The 20,163-nt window shown below is 32.4% G+C and overlaps 1 protein-coding gene across 19 annotated transcripts in view; it reads right to left on the reverse strand.

The window, feature by feature from the left end:
* The window catches only part of LOC130891898 (endophilin-A), a 106,299-nt gene that overhangs the window by 14,638 nt on the left and 71,498 nt on the right, over positions 1-20,163 (reverse strand). For 6 of the 19 annotated variants that reach the window (XR_009058973.1, XM_057796992.1, XM_057797077.1 and 3 more), the window contains exons 3-7: positions 17,869-17,937; positions 16,025-16,375; positions 15,724-15,790; positions 10,492-10,551; positions 1,102-1,187 (exon numbers count right to left, since the gene is read on the reverse strand). Coding sequence is in view for 18 of the 19 variants with exons in the window: in XM_057796992.1 (XP_057652975.1) it covers positions 1,102-1,187; positions 10,492-10,551; positions 15,724-15,790; positions 16,025-16,375; positions 17,869-17,937 (633 nt within the window). In the remaining variant the exon portion in view is untranslated. Of the gene's footprint in view, positions 1-1,101; positions 1,203-10,491; positions 10,552-15,723; positions 15,791-16,024; positions 16,376-17,868; positions 17,938-20,163 lie in introns of all 19 variants that reach the window. The other 13 variants (XM_057797121.1, XM_057797112.1, XM_057797059.1 and 10 more) reach the window with 4 other exon arrangements.

Here is a 20,163-nt window from a genome sequence, read left to right on the forward strand (position 1 = left end):
GAGGGGAGCTCAAAAGCAAATAGGTTTGCAAGAAACAGAACGAAGGAAGAAGACGCCGACAAAGTTAATAGGTCGAAGGAAGAGGATGCCGAAAAAACAGTTGATACTACCAATGAGATTGTTAGAATATGGTATTGTCACAAGAATACGAGACAAACATTATAGCGATTTGGCAATAAAGAGAAAACGAAAAAGGATAAGATTCACTCTATCCAGAAGAATATTGGAGTGGTCATTGAACATTGTATTGGAAATGTGGAGTGCCAATAGACAACTATTACTGTAACGAGGAATAATAGACGATCGAGCGTCTGGCCTGACAAAAAATGACGTCCATGACTGGGAGATGATCGATACAATAGATTGTCTCGAAGAAATATAAAGAGTAAAAAATCGTATCGATAATACTTCAAAATAAGGTATAAAAGGGGATTGAGATAGCAAGGGGGTTAACTAAGGTTCCACTTCGTGGAAAATAAAAGGTAACCCAATGAGTTTGAGGCGTTTGAGTAAACTACGACCAATCTAGATCGAGATTATCCGCACTAACCTAACCTACCCACACTATTTTGCATCAAAAATAACAAAAAAGAAAAAATAGGTTAATATTGTTAGTTTTAAAACCTAGTTATTAGGCCATTCTGTGACAAGTTCTTAAAAAATTTTTAATGGTTGCATTATTCCATAATATTCTTAATTCGTACACAGCTCTTGAAGCTCTTTAGTTAATTTTCGAACAATGCGGCTGATTTGAAACTTCACTGATTGACAATGAGTGAAATTGTTAAATTTTAACATAACTCGTCTATCTGATTGTTGTAATTAGGTTTTACACCACATACAACTTTTTATGAGGAATAATTTTTTTCGTAATATTAAAAATAAAAGTTTCCCATACACTGTCAACTTTTGTAGGTACATTGTCTAAACAACGGAATCACTATTTAATATTAGTACTTCCTCAAGTTCTGTTCTCGAGTTGAAATATTTCTCTTCCTGTAAACTCATAAAGTTTCGATTGCGTCTTGTTCTAAAAGCCGCTTTCAATCAGAATACTCAAAGCCACTTATCTAATAATATGAATGTATTTCGTATACTTACATCATTTTCTAGTAAATTGAACATTCCCATTTGAGCAAGTTGAAGGGATTCGGCGAACTTCTCTTCAGCCATTCTGATTTCATCATCTGGAATATTTGATCCTGTTATGTTAAGTAACAGGTCAAAACATGCCAAATTAATTCATGCTCTAAACGAATACTAGTGACATAAAATAATATAAAAGGGTGAAACTACGATAAAATTAAAATTTTTATCGAATTCAAGCAAAAACAAATAAAAAATTCATTTTTCATTCATGAATTCAAGGCAAAGTGAAGTAATATAAGAAGTATTAAGTATGTAATACGATGTGGTAAAGTAACAAATTTTTATGTTTCATCAAAAACTGTCATAAAATAATTGTATTTGAACACGCAGGTCAATTGAAGAAACTCTAGAGGATAATCCTGTTAGAACATGTATATATTTAATGTTTGCATCTGTCACAACATTTTAAAAATAAGTGTGAGTAAATTCACGGAAAGTTGTTTTCGAGTTACCAAGAATTTCGTTTGCAACATAATTTTCAGGAGAATATACTATTTGGCATAAATTGAAGCTTTCTAATGTCCACATAATAGAAAATAAACGATTCATCTGGGATTACTTTACAACGAATTTGATAAATTTACTTTTCATGTATTTACCAAGCAATTTTCGAAACAGATATGAATCAGAAACTTTTTTTGAACGAGGGCGAAATGATTTATATTAATTAAACATTATCTACGATACTAAGCTAGAGAGATTCCATATCTTCAGTCTTGTAATGAAAATAAGCGATCATAGTAAAATACGAGGTCTGGCTATTAAATATTCGAATGCTCCCCTTCAATATACTCCCCTCGCCACACACCTTTCTATACGTTTTTTCCATTGATCGAAGCCATGCTGGAAGTCTTTTTCGGTGAGTGCCTTTAGGAGCTCTGCCGTTTTTTGCTTTACTGCTTACATCGACTCAAATCGGGTCCCCTTCAAAGCAGATTTTATCTTCGGAAACAAAAAAAGTCGCACGGTGTCAAATACTGCTTCACAGATAGCGCGTTATGGACAGGTGCGTTATCTTGGTGCAAAATCGGGCCGTTTTTTAAGAATTCGTTCTTGCAGTGTTGCCAAAACTGACAAATAGTGAGTCTGGTTGACAGTCTGACCCTCTGGCAACTATTCAGTCATCACGATACCATTAATAACGATAAAAAAGACCAACATTGCCTTGAATTTTGATTTAGTCTCTCGAGTCTGACTAAAGCGCTTACACCACTCATAAACACGCCCACGAGAAAAAGGATCTAAGTCCAATCTGTTTCTCACGATTTCAACGGAAAGTATTTCATTAACACGACGAAGACAGAATGTATTGATTTTAGATCTAAATAACTAAATGAAATATATTAAAGATTTTTATGTTGAAAATTTTTTAAAAGAAACAAAGGGCACCATAGCAACTAAAAGCAAATTTTTATACATATGTAAATCATCCTCTCTATGTCTTTTGATAAGATTTTTTTCATGGAATGATTTAAAAATAATGAAAAACAATGAAATATGCACAAAGAAAAAAATGTGTTGGTGTGCTAATGCATGGTACAGGCTAAATTTCACAATTGAACACTATTTACTAACTGATAACAGGTTAGTTGATAAAACAAATTCCAATTGTAATAAGATCGTAATTTGAATGAAATAAATCAATAGAATGTAACGACGGCAAAATCACGTATATACTCGCAATAGGGCGTATACATTAGGTTTGTTCCAACCTGCTAGTTGGGACCGTACTTGGAACGGTTATCGGAAGCGTTTATAGATATTTTCTGCGCAATCTCCGGCTATGCACAGTTCTTGTAACAGTACTTGCTATCAACCAAGTATTGAAAAGATCGTCCCGGAAGCGGTTCACAAACGATATCTAACAATAAGTCGGTTGGAACGCAAAACAAGTATAACGGTAACCGCCCGGTTGGAACACGTAATTTTTATTGCGCAAAATCGTCACCGTACCAAGGAAGGTTTTTTGATCGGTTGGAACGAACCTATTATAGTCCAATATTACCATAAAATCTCCATGTCAACATTTAATTTTTCTTTAATTGTATGAAATGATCATTAAATAGTGCAAAATGACCGTCGTGACATCGAATGCCAAGTCCCTTATTTTTGTGTTCCTTAAGTGTTTTCATAATGTTATTATTATTATTGTGACATTGATAATGATCTACGAAGATGATTGAAAGTAGTTTTGTGAAAGAACAATCAGACAATCTACCGAAAATAGATGATGCATTCATGATGACTGCATATTTTGCATCTAATCAAGATTTTACATTGGCTGAGGTCAAAGTAGTGAAAACTACAAGGTAATTATTATTATTATACCTTGTATATGTTACAGTAAAACTAATACATTTGATGATTATATAAAATTATTATATAAATTATTTCATATTTATCAAATTTACCGGTTAGTTTATAAAATCCCGAACTCGTAATGGGGAATATGATAATATCATGATTTATTTGATTTAAATCAGATTTTTTCTAATTAAATTTTTTTAACAAGCCTTCAAATTTATAGTTATTCATTACTTCATATCTGTAAAGGTAACACAGATCTTAAACAGCATCATAAAATATAATTGAAATAAATTTCATTCCAGAAGTTACGCCTTTTATGAGTATAGCATTTTCAACATTGATGGATAATCAGATTTAACATAAGATTTAGATCAACTAACCCTGCTAATTGGACCAGTAGAATAGAGTGCACTTTTTTTGAGTAGTTACTACCTAACCTAAACACTGTTTGTTTTCTTGGTATCCATAAAATTGAGTAATTTAGAATTAAAACACTCAAGCACACCAGCCATAATTCAATGTTTTATTTTTTTACGAGAGGATAACAAAAAAAAACATTTTTATGCAACGAAATTAGAACTACTTTTGAAATCACGTGGTTGTCACGTAATAATTTATCATATTTACCAAATTCAGTGGTGATTATGTGTCATCACCGGTTATTTTATATAATCACTGAATTTATTAGTTTTACCGTATATAATTAGTTATTTATGCAACAATTGAATAAAGTAATACTTTTTTCACGAGTAGGACGGTTTGATCAATTCCTACAAGTGAAAAAAGTTACATTACTCACAAGTTTCATACGAAATTATAATATTAATAATTATATTAAAAGTACAATTGTGAGCATTATTAATTTGAAGTGAGTTAGAAGTTACGTTACTGTTGGTACTTGAAGTGGCAAGATTTATCGAGTTCAAAGAAATAACATCGTCTATAGTTGTATTAGTACTTATTGGATTGTTGGTAGGATTGTGAACATTTACAATGTTGCTTGAAATCGAACTAGTGCTTATTGTTGAATTATATTACCACCGAAATCCACTAATAGAGACGCCGAAGACCGAAATGTATGCCCGGAGTAGTTTTTTAGATTAGGTAAATTCAAATATGTTGCAATAAGCAAGGGAAGAAATAAAAGTGTGACAGTTTATAGGAGAAACGAATTGACAAGAGAAAGAAAGCGTTCACTGCCCTCTATTTTGATATAACAATTTTATAATTGCGTGAAAAAATGACACGTTACGGCACTTTTTTTAAGGCAAAAGCGTGAAAATATGAATCGCTACGGTACTTTTTTTCACGTTTTTTGACCGATTACAGAAATTACAGACTTTATGAATGCAAATGAATGAAAAAAAAAACGTGAATATTATAACGGACGTAGAAAAAATATAATTAATATATAATATACAATAATTTTTTTATGTATAAATACCTACAGTCAACTTTATTTACTAAAACATAATATATAAATGATTTTGAGATATTGAATCGTATTATTACTATATTATGTCTTGTAAGTAATAATAGTAATTGTCATTTGCTCAATTTTATGCTCAATTTTTTCGAGAATTTTAAAAACACAAACATTTTTAATAATAAAGTAGACGTGTACTTGTTTATTATAGACCATTTATTTTAAATGGTTTTTTCAACTTTTTTCATAGCTCTTGTTGCTATTATAACGTAAAATCTGTATAAAGTAACTGTCACACTTAAAGTAAGCAAATATTGGATGTGGCAATGGTGTCATCCAAAGCTCACAAAAATTAGCGGCGTTTGAAGAAAGCCAAATTTAACCGAGACTTTATTAATTATTGGGACTTTTTTGACAGAATATATATATTTTTTTGAGTTATAACTATGTCAAAATTAAATTGACAATATAAAAAAAATTCAGGCATATTTCCTATTGATGTTACGAACTAAACTTTATCTACGCGTCAACAGAAACAACTACTTTTTCAAATTTTTTAACACTGGACTTTGAATTATATTTGACGTTATTAGAAACTTTTCGGAAACTATGGTCTGAGGTCAGGTAAATTATCAATTAGCTGATTGTGAATCCTAATCCAAAACCAGATTTTGATTTTCCGAACGACGCCTTCAATTTTTTATGCAAATTTTAAATTTAAAACATAATATATACTTTTGACTTCGATTTTTCGCTTTCTTCTTCCATAATATTTCTTTTGTAGTATAATAGTAAGTTTTATAAGTGTTATTGAGCAGTTAGTTATCGAAGATTTACCCACTCAAATGGATTTTGCACTAAATGAACTATTTTTATGTTGAAATGCCGAAAAGTATAAAAATTATGCTGCTCATGAAAAATAACAGTAGATAGCTGCTTAAGGGCAATAAATAATTTTCAAAGTTCAAAAAACCATAGAAAACCCGTCTGCTAATAGCATTTATCCACTTCACACTGGGGAGAAACACCAAATTATTGGACATTGTAGTTTCATGGCCAAAAAGTTAAATGTAAACCTCCATTATTTTCTAACGAGAAATCGATTTCTATATTCAAATTTCCATTTTGATGTTTAGGGTGTCCCAGAAGACACTTTTTTTAATCGGAACCCTATTATTTGACATCATAAATTGTTTCCACGCCCTATTTCCAGCAACTTTTACTTAGGTCACTTTTTTAATAGGACCCAACGTATAAAAGGGTTATGTAGTTTTCAGCAAACCAAAACCCCCCTTTTTCATACAAGAGGAGTAGGTACTATAAGACTTATAGTTAATTTCTGTTAATTTTTTTTATGTTTTTCATTAAAGAAAAACTTTCAAGAGTCTCTAGAAGTTCAATCTTCATAAACTTAAATTATGATAATAAATTTAAATTATCGTGATAAAGATGATTCATTAATTTTGGTTGATCAAAATAGTTATGGTACCTAAGACATCTTAGGTGAAAATTTTTAGTCGAAAAAAAATGATGACAGATAATGATAGAAACTAAGAAGAGCAGCTTAATCAAAATTTTTGATATTGGTTTACCAGAGAAGAAAGGGTAATATCATATGCCTACAAGCCGATTATCGCGATCAGTTTCCGAAGAATAATGAACGTGATGCGAACATCATAATAGTTTCCGAAAAGTTCTTTAGCACTTTCATTGGCAATAATTAAAATTATTGTAGCAATTTCTACTTTCAATTTCTAGCAGCGTGTACATTTTATCTTCATCCCTTTTTGCATATTTATAATTTAAATTTAAATCAAACATTTGCCTATTAACTGATTGGTATTTCTGTCAAATTTTCACAGCGTTTTTAGCTGGTTCACCTTATATAATGTGATATTTGTTGCCTGAATTGATTAAGTTAGTTCCATTATTATTGATATTGAAAGATTAATGTATCTGATTATTGTAATTGATAAATATCCTACAACAAAAATCATTCAGTAACTAATGGTTAAGATCTTTTATATCGACCGATATAAAAAATGCAATGCGTTAAGTTAAATATTGCGTACTAATGGTGGAAATTAAGTGATGACACTCGCAACGTACTCGCACTGTAAGACTTAAGTCACATTGGTTGTGCGTAGTAATTGATGTTGTGAAACCGTATTTTGTTAGTGTTAGTGTGTTATATGAATAAATGATAATATTTCCACAAATATCACCAAAAAAACGAATATAACACAATCGTAAACACGAAATCGGAAGCACCTTTTTCAGTTTTTTGAAACACATTTACTCTACCAGCGTTATAGGAGTTTTATTCCTGAGTACAATTAAAAAAGTTTCTTAAAAAAACTTAGTAGTCACATTTAATCTATTTCCACGCTGATCAGACGAATGACAGAATACCCGTTTTCTAACGAAAACATTTGTCGTCAAAGACAAGCGCAAGCAAGCGTCGAAATCGGGACTCGATTACAGCTCAATTGTTGATTCAAATTATAATATAACGACCTCATAAGACGAGGCAGTCAAGTTGCGGAACCAGTCGCCAGTCTGGCTGTAGAACAAAGTATCCAGTGAAGCAGCTAGAAAATCATCAATTTTGAAAGAAGACGAAAAAGGAAGATAACCCGCAACTCACTTCGCTGTTCAGCATAGACGGGAACGTTTATTGAATATGACAGGCAAGATGAGAGAAGAATATTTGTATTTTTTGTCACTACACATGAAAAAAGGAAACGAAAAAGGACAGTGCATATACATCGAATTCTTTCTTTTAAACCACCAAAAGGATTATACTACACACTTTTTGATAAACTATGTGCAGATAACACTGGGTGCTTCAATTACTTTCGTATATTGAGACCAAGTTTTTCGAGCTGTTGGACTTAATAAGAGATGACATAACTGGGATAGATATTCAAATGAGAAGATGTATCTCTCCAGAAGAGAAGTTTCCAGTTAATTTGAAGTAATAAGTATTTATGACCCAAAGCCCGGTGACGGGGTCAACGACTGGTTGCACACTTTTGAAATTGCCACGACGAAAGCATTGTATTCAAACAAATGTTTATTTAAAGTAAAGAACATAAAGTGGAAAACTCTTCCAAAGTAATATCGTTCAAGTAGTCGCCATCTAGTTGCTGTCATTCCTGAAATCTGGCCATTAGATTTTCGAAAACTTTACGACATACGGCGTCAGGTAATTTACCCCAAATGTTTTCCTTTAATTGTGGTAGTGTTCTTGGTTTGTTTATTTAGATACGACTTTTGAGAAAACTGAATAAAAAGATATCAGCTGAAGATAGGTCTGGGCTGCGGTAATGCCATCTCCTCCTCCTCTGTGAAAGATCAATTTGGGTGGAATTTTTTTTACCAAGGGTGAACTCTCGTTGGATATATAAGAAGTTGCGCCATCTTACCGAAACCCTCAAAATGAAGTATCTGCGGTTAATAAAATTTTTGTAGCATTCTCATATAATTTGAAGATTTAACAGTTACTGTATCGCCGTGCGCATTTTCAAATAGGAATGTTGTGCCCTTTTAAGGTATTTTCACTCAAAAATCGTCACTTTTAGAAAATGTAAAGAGGTTTGAAGTTTCACTTTATGATTTTCTTCACTTCAAAGTCTCTAATTTTGAACGTTAACATGCCCAGTTAACGCAGGCTTTTACCGAGAAAAAAATGTTATGAAAGTTGATAAAACGCGGTAATTTTCCTTAAAAGTACACAATTTTCAAGTCCAACAATTATGACAATTACGACTAACGTGTGCTATCAAATTTTGCTTCAGACTTGGGCAACAGTAACTTTTGCCAAGCTTTAGCAGGCTAAGGTGCTTCGGTAGTTTAATACTTTGCTAGAAGGACGACAATCGATAGAAGATAATCCACAGGCTTTTAAATGCAAGAACAGTTAAAAGATTATAGAGAATGATCGAGAAACAGTTGAATTTGCGTGAAAGGTGCCTGACTTCTTGAAACTTAAGCCCCATTTTAAAAAAACGTGTCATTATTTGTAGCGACACTCGCAAGACCCCAAAAAAAACAAGAATGATTCAGAGTTCAGATGCATGCTGATTAATTGTGATTGTGAAATCTCATTAAAAAATTCCTGCTGACTGTTCTTTTTGCCTAAATTGAAACTCATCTAAAGGGATGGTATTCCAATACGTGAGTTCGAGTACTGTTATAAGGAATATCTGCAACACTGTATGGCAACCAAAGAGAATTATTTTGAATGGGAAAACATTCCATGGAAAATATGTTCGAGTAAGCCCGAGGTAAAAATCAGTCTCATAACTCAGTTTTCACCCTTCGTATGATATTTTCAGTGCAACAGTTATAAAATAATGTTGAGCCTAGAAAACTCTGAAGGACTACGTTAGAGATTGAATTTTTACAATAAACTTCCTGACGAAAAGAAATACCAGAATTTGGAAAAAAGTCAAAGAATTAGTTAACTTCCCTCGCATTTTCTTCTAAGTCCGGGATAATACACGATGCTTCTAATATTGGGTGCTGGTATGACGCGTAGTGCGCAAAACATTCGACGAATGTTTTGCTTCCAACGTTGGCATTGGAACGTTGGCCATGGAAAGTTGTTTTTTTGAGCTGCGTCAAAGAGTACAACGTCAACATTGGAACGAAATTGGAACCAACACTTGTGGTACAACTACACAATTTTTTATACTCTTGCGTGGTTTTTATGAAAAACCAACGTTGCCAGTATCATCCAGTTTATTTTGATAGAATTGATATCTGTTGTATGCTGTTAATTACTTTTTTTCCACGTTTAGGTAAGTTTCTAGCCTTCCTCCCAATGTTCAGCCGTACGTTGGAGCGTGAATGTTGACGCAAACTTTGGAAGTATCGTGCAGTACCGACTTAACCTTATTTAACATACCTATCAGGCATGATCGATCCCAATGCAAGCGTTATTCCTTCACAAGTAATTTAAATCAAAAGGTCAAGTTTTTTACACATAGGAAGAGGGTATGAAAATGATTTTGAATGTTTAAAACATCGGTTATTTCATTCGCAATCTTTTATATAATCTCAAGTCGTAAATATAAATCGGAAGACAAAAAAATAAGAGTAGTTTATTTATGTTATCATCAATATTCCACAATCTCAGTCACTGATTATGAGTACTAGGAAAAACAAGAATTAGTAATTTAGGAAGCCTGATCTGAGTATACCAAAAAGCAAAATTTTTCATGAATGTAATGAATTAGTATTTATATTTATTCTATTTCGTAAATGGGCTACAAGCTACAAGCTGCAATTTGTAATAAAACGTTTCTTTAAAAGTTATTTTTGCTGGAATCATATAAACTCTCAGAGGGGTTTAAGGAACAACTGTTTTCCTACTCTTTTTCAGTACTGAAACTTTTCCCACTTCGCATCTTTTATTTAGTTTTCACAGTACAATATATCACAAACTTCCTAAACTTTCCTATATAACATTATCATGTCAAAAAATAAAGGAAAAATGCTTTAAGAACGAACCTGTTTCAGTGTTCCACATAAACTAGATCAAAAGTACAAGGTGTAGGGTGACAATTAGAATACCAGGGGCAACTGAAATTGACTAAACATACCATGAGATGCTCCCTGCGTTTTTATAGGACTGGAATATGGGCTTAGTGCCCCTTTAGATGCTACAAACCATGCTTATTATTGTAACATGCTTTTTGTTGTGTGATATATGTGTTTTGTTGCGCGTAAACAAAGAATATTGCTTGTATTTTCAAAATATGTATCAAAATATAAAATGATTCACATCACAATTATTTTTATTGTATTATCTACAGCTCAAGATAATTCAAATCAATTTTTTTCCGAATTTTCTAAAATAAACCCTTATATATATAGTACACACTTTTGTTTTGTATCCATTTCCAAATAAAAGAAGAAATCAATTTGTTGACGACATCCCACTCAATTCGGAAAGATTAATAAAATATCAGTTTCCAGTTCAAAACGTCCTCTTTACCTACAGCGCCTACTACAAAATTTTAGTGATTGTGGTGATTTTATTCTTTAAAATGGTTCTGATATCTCCAACTTTGTTTTCTATATGTATTTCTCAAAATTTATTTCATAATTATATTCTTTAGTGCTCGTCTACAGTATCGGATTTAGGGAGGGACTAGCGGGGGCTAGAGCCACAGGCCCCGATCACGTAGGAGCACCGCAAAATTACTAATTTGATCATTTATCTTAGAAGCATTAATTTTTGATTTCCTGTGGGTCCCGGGTCGATTTTAGCCCCAGGCCCCACTACTTCTTAATCCGGCGCTGCTCGTCTATTATTTCTTTTAAAAATAATTTGAAGCACATTTGGTGAATTCGTATTTTTTATTAATTTTAAGAATACAACGAATAGAATAGTTTTTTATCGTATATTCTGAAAATATGAATTCAGTTTTTGTGTTTCTTTTAATCCAAATCTGTTCTAACTACTTTTTCTTTAATAGTTCCCATCCATATTCGAGTTTATTCCGTATTTAATATTTTCCAGCATCTCTGCAACTGCAGGATTGGAATAAAAAAAATCACACCAAACCATTAACAGCTAGACACCATAAACGGCAACTTGCACCATAGTTAAAAGCTGAAAACCATCCTTGCTTTTCTCAAGTAGGTTTTTTTTATATCTGGCATATATACGTAGTGCCGTTCATGAGTTCTTGGCATGTTAGTAAATAGAGCACGTTTGCAAAAATATTTATGCACGTGTCTCAATAAGCTTTGCACAAAGTTTCAACTTGCTGCTTCAATTCATTTTATTATAGAAGAGCTCGAACGAATAATGTCTCAAATTGAGTTTCGTGCTGTTTGACTAAAGATAGATTAACATCAATATAAATCAAAAACGGAATGAAGGCTGTTCATTGTGATTTGTGTCCATCATTTTCAACAATCAAAAATTGATCTAAGTTGTTTCGCTGGGGACGAGAATCATTAGAAGATGACCCACTTGCGGAGGTTCTGTGACAGTGACTACTCCAGAACGACGCCCCCCAAAAAAAAACGAAATTGCGGCACAGACCTGCATTTTCAATACAAGTGTTCTAAGAATCCTACTTAAACATTTAAATATGACAAAAGTTAATGCAAGGTGGTTGTGTAGAATTCTCAGCTCGGAGCAAAAGCAGCGTCGAGTAGAATGTTGCGATCGGTTTTTAGAGCTTTGCTGCGAGGACCAAGAAAGTGTAATTCGATCAATTGTAACGGGTGATGAAACTATGGTGTTTTACTATGATCCGACATCTAAAGAAATTGCATGTGTAGAATTAAAAAGGAAAGCCTGTGCCTAGAACAGCGAAGGTCACGAAAAGCACCAAAAAAGTGATCGCAACAATATTTTAGGACTGCTAGTGTATCCTTTTGATTGACTTCAATATACAACAATTAACGCGGCGTAATACTTTGACGTACGTAGGCAGTTGCATCAAAAAATTATCGAAAAAAGTTGCGGCAAAATCAGCCGAGGTGTACTTTTGCTTCATGACAATACTCCACTCCACTGCTTTGCTTTCCAAGGCTACACGAATGTAGCTTCACAGAGATTGAACTCCCACCTTATAGCCCTTTGTTTGTAAATCTAAAGGACTAGTTAAGGGGTAAAAGATTTAACAGTATTACGAGTATTTTGATTAAATATTTTTATCGTGGAATAGAAGCTTTAGTCAGACGTTTTGGAAAGTGGTTGGAAATAAAGGGGGAATTTGAGGTTATCATGTTTTCAAATAATTTTTAATTTGATTCACTTTGAAATGATACAGTAATATTTATCGTTTGATAATATGCACGTTAATAATGAGTTATTTATCCACTATATATTAGTATTTGGGGATTTTTCTAGCGCACTGATTTCCAGCACTGAAAATTCTCATTTGACTCAACTCAATTATTTAAAAATTGACAAAAATATTGAAAAATGATGAAAGTGATGTGAAATATTTTGACAATTTCAATATTTAACAGACAACCAATTACTGTGGATTATAAAAGTACAAGCAACATACTGTTAAAACATTGGGAATCATGTTATATACCGATGTATTTTTTTTTCATTTTTCAAGATTCTGGTTTTCCCTAAATAATCTTTTCGTGAAAATTGATTTAGAATGACTAAACAACTGCTCGAAAGACAAATTTATTTTTTATATTTATTTACTATGATGTTTGGGTTTACTATATATGTATAAAAAATGAATGAAAAGATCAACTGGGAAAAACCAATGCATCTTAAGTTCTGTTTATTAAGGTAGGAAACTATGTAGATATAGGTAGCTCAGAAGTGTTAAATCTGTATATGTGTATAAATTTGACTTAATACTATATGAATAAAACAACAATATCCGACAACCATATTAAACCAAATTATTTAGTCATTACTTAACGATTTTCATTTTTGTCCAAAAAAAATTAATGTCAAAATAAAAATGAAATAAATAATTCTGATACAGTTAGTTTTGTTAATGCCGAAGAATTGGAAGAATATCTTCTATTTATTTTTATATTTTAATATAATCTTTCAAAATAAAGACCATTTATAGAAGGTGTCTCTCAAATAACACAAATAATATCGGTTTCTCGCTCCTGTCATTTATTTCTTCATACCGACCAAGTAAATCAACGACAAGGCAAACTCTTCGATGTTGCCTTGATATTAGAAGTATAGCCCATCGTATTTTATGGTTTTAACCCAACGTTCAGCAGTTTAGGACCTTCGTAAAACCATTTTTTGGGCTTAGATGTCGGACTGTATTTTCAACATTTCCTCTGGATTCCAATTTTTTTCCAAAGCAAGAATTTCGCCATGGATTTGAACAAATAGTAATCTGACGGTGCAAGGTCCGGACAAAATGCTGGATGTAGTAACAGTTAGGTACCAAGATTTCATAGCATTGTATCGTGTTGTAAGAGAACCCGCTTTGGGTTAACTAAATCTCGCTATTCCTCCAATAAAACCTCATAAATTCGCATCAGCTGTCAACTATATGCCTCGGTGTTGATAGCCGACCATCTGGAATGATTTTGAAGCACACTAAACCTCATAAATCCATAACTCAATTCATGTCAATCATGTTAAAAGGCGATGTATGGTGCATTTAGGAGGCCCAAGGGAGTTTAATAATCGGCAAATGCTAGTACTATTAAAATTGTTAAATTAAAAATAAAAAAAGAAAATTTTCGACCTTCTATACTTTTTTTCAGATGAGAAAAGAAATGATAGTCAGACGGAGCCAAATCTACTGAATAAGGGGGGTGTTCTAACCCTAAATCACGAATTAATTGCATGCCAACATGAGATTTGTATGCAGGGGCATTGTCCTGCAAAAACAAAACACTTTTGGTTAGCTTTCCGTGTCTTTTTTTTTTAATTTTTTCTCGTGAAGTGGTCAGTAATGTCGATTAGTAATCTACAGTTATTGTTCTACCCTTATCCAAAAAATCAATCTTGATTACTCCATGGCAATCCCTAAAAACTGGAGTAAGAACTTTTCCAGCAGATTTTTGGATACGAAACTTCTTAGGCCTTGGAGAACCAGAGTTTCACCATTCCATCGATTGTTGCTTCGTTTCTGGATCGTAGAAATGTGCTCAAGTCTCATCCATAGCAACGATTCGGTTTAAGAAGTCTACATCGTTTTCAAATCGAGCACAAATCGAACGCGATGCTTCTACCCTTGCACGCTTTTGGTCAACATTCAAACATTTGGGGATCCATTTTGCAGCAATTTTTTTCATCTCCAAATTGACGTGAACTATATGATGAACCTCTTTTGAAGCTTGCTGTTCAATTTTTCACGGTCGCATACGAAGGACATTGATCACCAAGGGTACTAAGCATATTTTCGTAAATTTACTTAGCTCTTAACCCTATTAAATACAGGTACTTGATGATGATTCGATACTCCAATTTTTAAATTTTCACAATTTCGGTGGACATCTTTTTTATTTTTTTAATTTAGTTTATCGCGTAACTCTGGTTTACTTTTTTGACGTCAAACTTTACACTGACACTTCTAATAAGTTATTGTTCGTTGCTATGGTAACTCCATATTTTGTTTATGCATGGAACTGGTCAAGGCTAACTAGATATCAATGCATCCTTCGTAAGTGCTTGGTGACAAGTTAGTGCATAGTTTAGTGAATGGTTAAATGTTTGTGGATAATTTATTGGATAGTTTATAGTTTAGTGTATAAATAAATTCTCTAAGTAAGATACAACTTGTATATAAAACTCTTAAAATAAGTAAGAAATGAGATTCAATGAAATTACTGGTGAAACTCATAATAATTTAAAATACATTTACTAGTGGTTGCTTTTAAAGCATAATAGAATTTACGAAACGATTAACAGGCATTTTGACATTTATATCAGTGTAATCTGGTACATCATCTCTCGATTATTTCCTGTGAGGTCACGTGAAGTCACTGGTTCGTGATGGAAAATGACGAGATGGAAACCAATATTATCCGTTACATGCCACTAATAAAGCTCAAAAATCATTTACAAATTTTGAGCCTTGCATTGATCTTTCCTTTAAAAATGTTATGAATTAAAATTTTATTTAACAATTTGAAGGATGTATTACGGAATTTGACATGAATGACAAACAGATGAGGGGAATTTGTTTTTTTGTTTCTTATTCATGTGAGAATATCGATATCAATGAAGTAAACAAAGCAAAATGATTTGTTTAATGTATCTTATTCTGGGCTACTGTTATCGGATATTGTTTTCAAATATTTCGTACCTCAAACAGAGACATGTAATATTTTTTCTAAATAGAAATATAGTTGAAAAATTATACCTTTAGCTTGCCGCCTCCTTTTGCAATCAAAGTCAAGTCGTCTACCTTGTAATTTTTTCCGATGGTGCTGAGAAGAAAACAATATATTAGGTTAACGGCAACAGGTGGAAAAATCATTCGCTTTTATCCTTAACGACAGCAACGTTCACCCTTTTAGAGACCCCATTTTCCCCGTTAAAATTACCAGTACTTTATTTTATGTACTTTTTAAAGTAATAAAACTTTTGATGCAATGTTGAGAATTAACATAAGAAATTTGTCTATAGATTTAATACTAGAAATTCTAATTCAGCTAACTTACCATTACTTCTTTTAAGTCTTTAGTCTGTAGATGGTGTAGAGGTTCCAAAAAGTTTTGTTTAATATTATCGTCGAGTGAGTATTTAACATCCGCCATTTGCTTCAGGGCCTCACCCATTTCGATTAAGGCTAGTCCAAAAGGACTATCGTCTCCTAATTTCTTACCATAGGTTAGCATACAGTCTCCTAGTACCCCCTCTGGTTGGGGATAAGTATTAGATTTTGCTTGACCGCTAAGTTTACTTATACCTTTTACTGCAGCCATCTTGGCTCGTGCTGTAGGGTTAGGCTGTAGGAACTCTTTTGTTTTAACCTGCAGTTCTTCTACAAGTTCTACCGTGACGTCTGTTTTCTACAAAGAAAAGTAAGCAAATGAATTGTAATTCCAACCAACATTGAAGCAAAATTTTATAGATTGTTAGGAAAAATAACTACACTTAATAATATATGAGTTCAAGTTAGTGAGATAAGAAAAATTAGATTGACATTGACACATATTAAAGAAAAAAAATACCCCAATATCTGAAAACCAAAGTCTAACCAATGTATAATACCTGCCATCGAATACGGTTGCTAAACATAGAAGATCACAAAGGTAAACATCGATAAAATAAAGATCTAACCAAAGGACGTTAAACAGGATCCGTAACAAAATAAATTTGACAGATATGTAGATAGGATGAAAAAATAAAAAGGAAATTTGCAGGTCATACCTTGAAATGAAAAAATTACCCATAGAATAAGACTATAAGACGCAAAGAGGAAAATCACAAATTGTTGGCGATTTGAAAAATATCTTCTTGTTCTTTTTATAGGGCATCGAAAACGTATTTTTTATCCATTTACCCATTTCTTCCATATTTTCCTGTCCTGTGCAAGTATCAACATTTGAATTATTGTCTGTTGCCTTTATTTCCTATATCTGCTATTTGTTCGTTCCTTGTTTTTATTGGTGTGTCCCTTTTCCTTCTTCATATAGTTCTTGCTTCTCAAATCCGTTGTCGTTGTTTCTTATAATTTCATTTCTTATTCTATCAATCCTAGTTTTTCCTTCTATTTTTCTCAGGTACTTCATATCGATTGTGTTTACTCTACTATTCTATTGTCAGTAACTCGCCATGAATTTCCATATCGTCAGTTAAGTCGCAAACCTCGTAACTCCGTAGCAGCAAATTTTACAGTAGAAACTTAACGATGAAAAAAATTGATTGAAGACTTTTGTTTTTTTAATGAAGGATAGAAATAGAGGCCATATATTAAATTTCGAGAAAATAGTTGAAGAAAAACAGTACAAGTAAATTAACACGGATTGAGGTTAGCTTTAAACAAAATGGGGCTTTGTGAATGAGTCTTTCATATCTCTTTCTTATTGAAAACTGTTCCATTTAATGCATGGTATATATTTGTTGCTTTTTATTCTATTTGTAACCTCTGCTTCTATTTTGCTCTGTTGTTACTGTTCCAAGATATTCAGAAATTGTGACTTGTTCCATTTGTTCTTCTTCTTATTATTCTTCTTATTATTGTTTAGTATTTCTCTATGTCATTTTCCATTTGAAATTTTTCTATCTCTTCTACCCAAATTTTTGTTAGTGCTTCCATTTTTATGTGATTTTCTGCTATAATTACGATGTCGTCTGCATATAATCTAAAAAGTTCGTAGGACAAAAATGGACGTAACTCTCCCAAAATAAAAAGGCGTAAATTCCTATGTCCTAGAATTGTAAAATTCTCATCTGAGACTGATTAGATAGATGGAGAAGTGAGGATCATATGGATGAATAAATAAATTGTAAATATGTAAATAGAGTGTAATTATTTTCTATTAAAGAAAAATGTGCTTACCCTTTCCATATCCATAAAATCCAAATCCAGTTTCGTACCTTCCGCTCCTCCCATTTTTTCCGTGACATACTGAAACAATAAAACAGTTGATACGAAACGTCCGTATTTTTATTGTATTTTAAGAGTACTTCCTAATAGAAAGGTTCAATAAAATTAACAACCAGCGTTTACGACTTTATTAACGACCATTATGAGAAAAAAAATATTTCCCTTATTTTAATAAATTTGATTAGGTAACTAGACACAGGTTAGATTCAAACTTAAAAAATATTAAATTAGTGGTATGGAACTCTTCGATTGTAGCATATCAATAATGCCGGTCGAACGCCATGTAACATGATAATCATCAACCCCTAAAAAGTATGATGTGGGTCTTAAATAGTGTAAGCTTTTTCATCCAAATTAATGACAATATAAATTCTAAATTAAAAATAGTCCCGGCAAAAAACCATTTTGATAAATTATCATTTCTATTGTATTGTTTTAGCTAATGCGACTGTCGGTTTTCTATACGATCTAACTAACAGCTTGTTAATATGTTTTGTCTTGATTTGCTGATTCTATTTTCAAATTTTCTTTAGAATTAAAATGTAGAACATCGTTTTGTAGAAAAGGATAGTCATCATTATGATGTACATTCTATTTAGAATTGTAGTTGCTCAAATTGAGCTTTATTAACTTTGTATTTTGTGGGAGATCAGTCCACATTTTATTACTACTTATTTACAGTTGAATACATTTTTTGCAGCGTTGACTATTGTTCTCAATTTCATTTTGTTCTGTATCTGTTTGTTCCAGTCACATACTTCTAGACTTTACATATCTTGTACAATCTGATCACTCCATCTATTTTTTAGTCTTCCTGGCAATGTTTTCTTGTTCGTTCTCTATTCTGTAATTTTCCTTATCTCCTGTCGTTTTTCCATTCTTTTAATAAAGTCGGATCGGTGGAAGTCTTCCTTCACAAGACTCAATATACGATTTATCAAACACTTATTTTCTACATACTATTTTCTTCTATCAAAAGAAATCAAACATGATAACCTTAGATCGATTGTGTTCTCTAAAGACCAACTACAAGACATATGTAATAATTTCTGTCAATTGACGGTCATCGTAAAAAGAGACAACGACATAATTGACGTAACGTGAATAACTGACTGTACTAAAAGTTGAATTTGACGTGAGCTTTGTTTACTGTGTTGTTTTTAGGGAATTATTGGATTTCACTTGTATTTATTGTTAAAATCAGTTCTTTTAAGAACTTGTTTGACTTTTTATTGAATTTTACATCGGTAAATATAAATATATCATCAGATTGTAAACTTTTGACCTTTTATAATTCCTATAATGCCGTGTGACGGGAAGATTACAATGCTTATGTTAGTGGTAAATAGTGTTTATAATTTTGTACAATTCTTAAATTTTTCAAAAAAATGGAAAACAGCTTAATTCACGAGTAGATAAGTTTGTTATAAATTTGATTGAATTTTTTGAGATGGAAAAAAGCAACAGCGGGTCTTTTCAACCTTTCATCTATTTGGTTGGTATTGTAATAAAGTCAACATCTATTACGGCTGTAGTTGTCTGAAAATTACCACTGTATTAGAAAGTACACAATCTATAGTATATGTTTCAAATTTGAAGTCGCCAAGTGGGTATCCAGTACCGCATGGTACTGGATGATCGTCGACTAAAAGTGCGCGAGTTAGCAGACATAGTAAGTATTTTAAAAAGTGGGGTACATCGCTTAATAACTGAAAATTTTGACATAAAAAAGCTGTGCGCAAGTTGGGTATCCCGCTCACAATGGAACAGAAACGGCGTCGGGAAAATGTTTCCGTTGAGTATTTGACAATGTTTAACAGAAATAAAGCCAAACTTTTACGCCGTTTCATGACCATGGATGGAATAATTTTGAAAAATACAATTTATCAATTTATTGCAATGGCCACAATTAATGAATTGAAGTTTAAATTGCTACCTCGTGCCAGATTTGGTCCTTTCGGATTATTTTCTGTTCCCAAAATTGAAAAAATGGCAAACTGGTATTTTGAGGAATTTGACGATTCTTATTATGAAAAGGGTATGGAGCTAAAAGAATTTTAGATAGTTGAAACTGCTCCGAAAAGTAAAAAGGTTATATTCCGTTAAAAAAGGAAGGAAAATAATCCAACTTTCCTAACACCACTCAGTCTGACACTATACTATAAACAGAGGATGTACCCAAGAGAATCAAAATAAATCAATACCGTCCAATATTCTTAACCATTAAATTAAAGTCAATAAAAATTT

Source organism: Diorhabda carinulata, chromosome 1 (assembly GCF_026250575.1).
Source record: "Diorhabda carinulata isolate Delta chromosome 1, icDioCari1.1, whole genome shotgun sequence".
NCBI lineage: Eukaryota > Metazoa > Arthropoda > Insecta > Coleoptera > Chrysomelidae > Diorhabda > Diorhabda carinulata.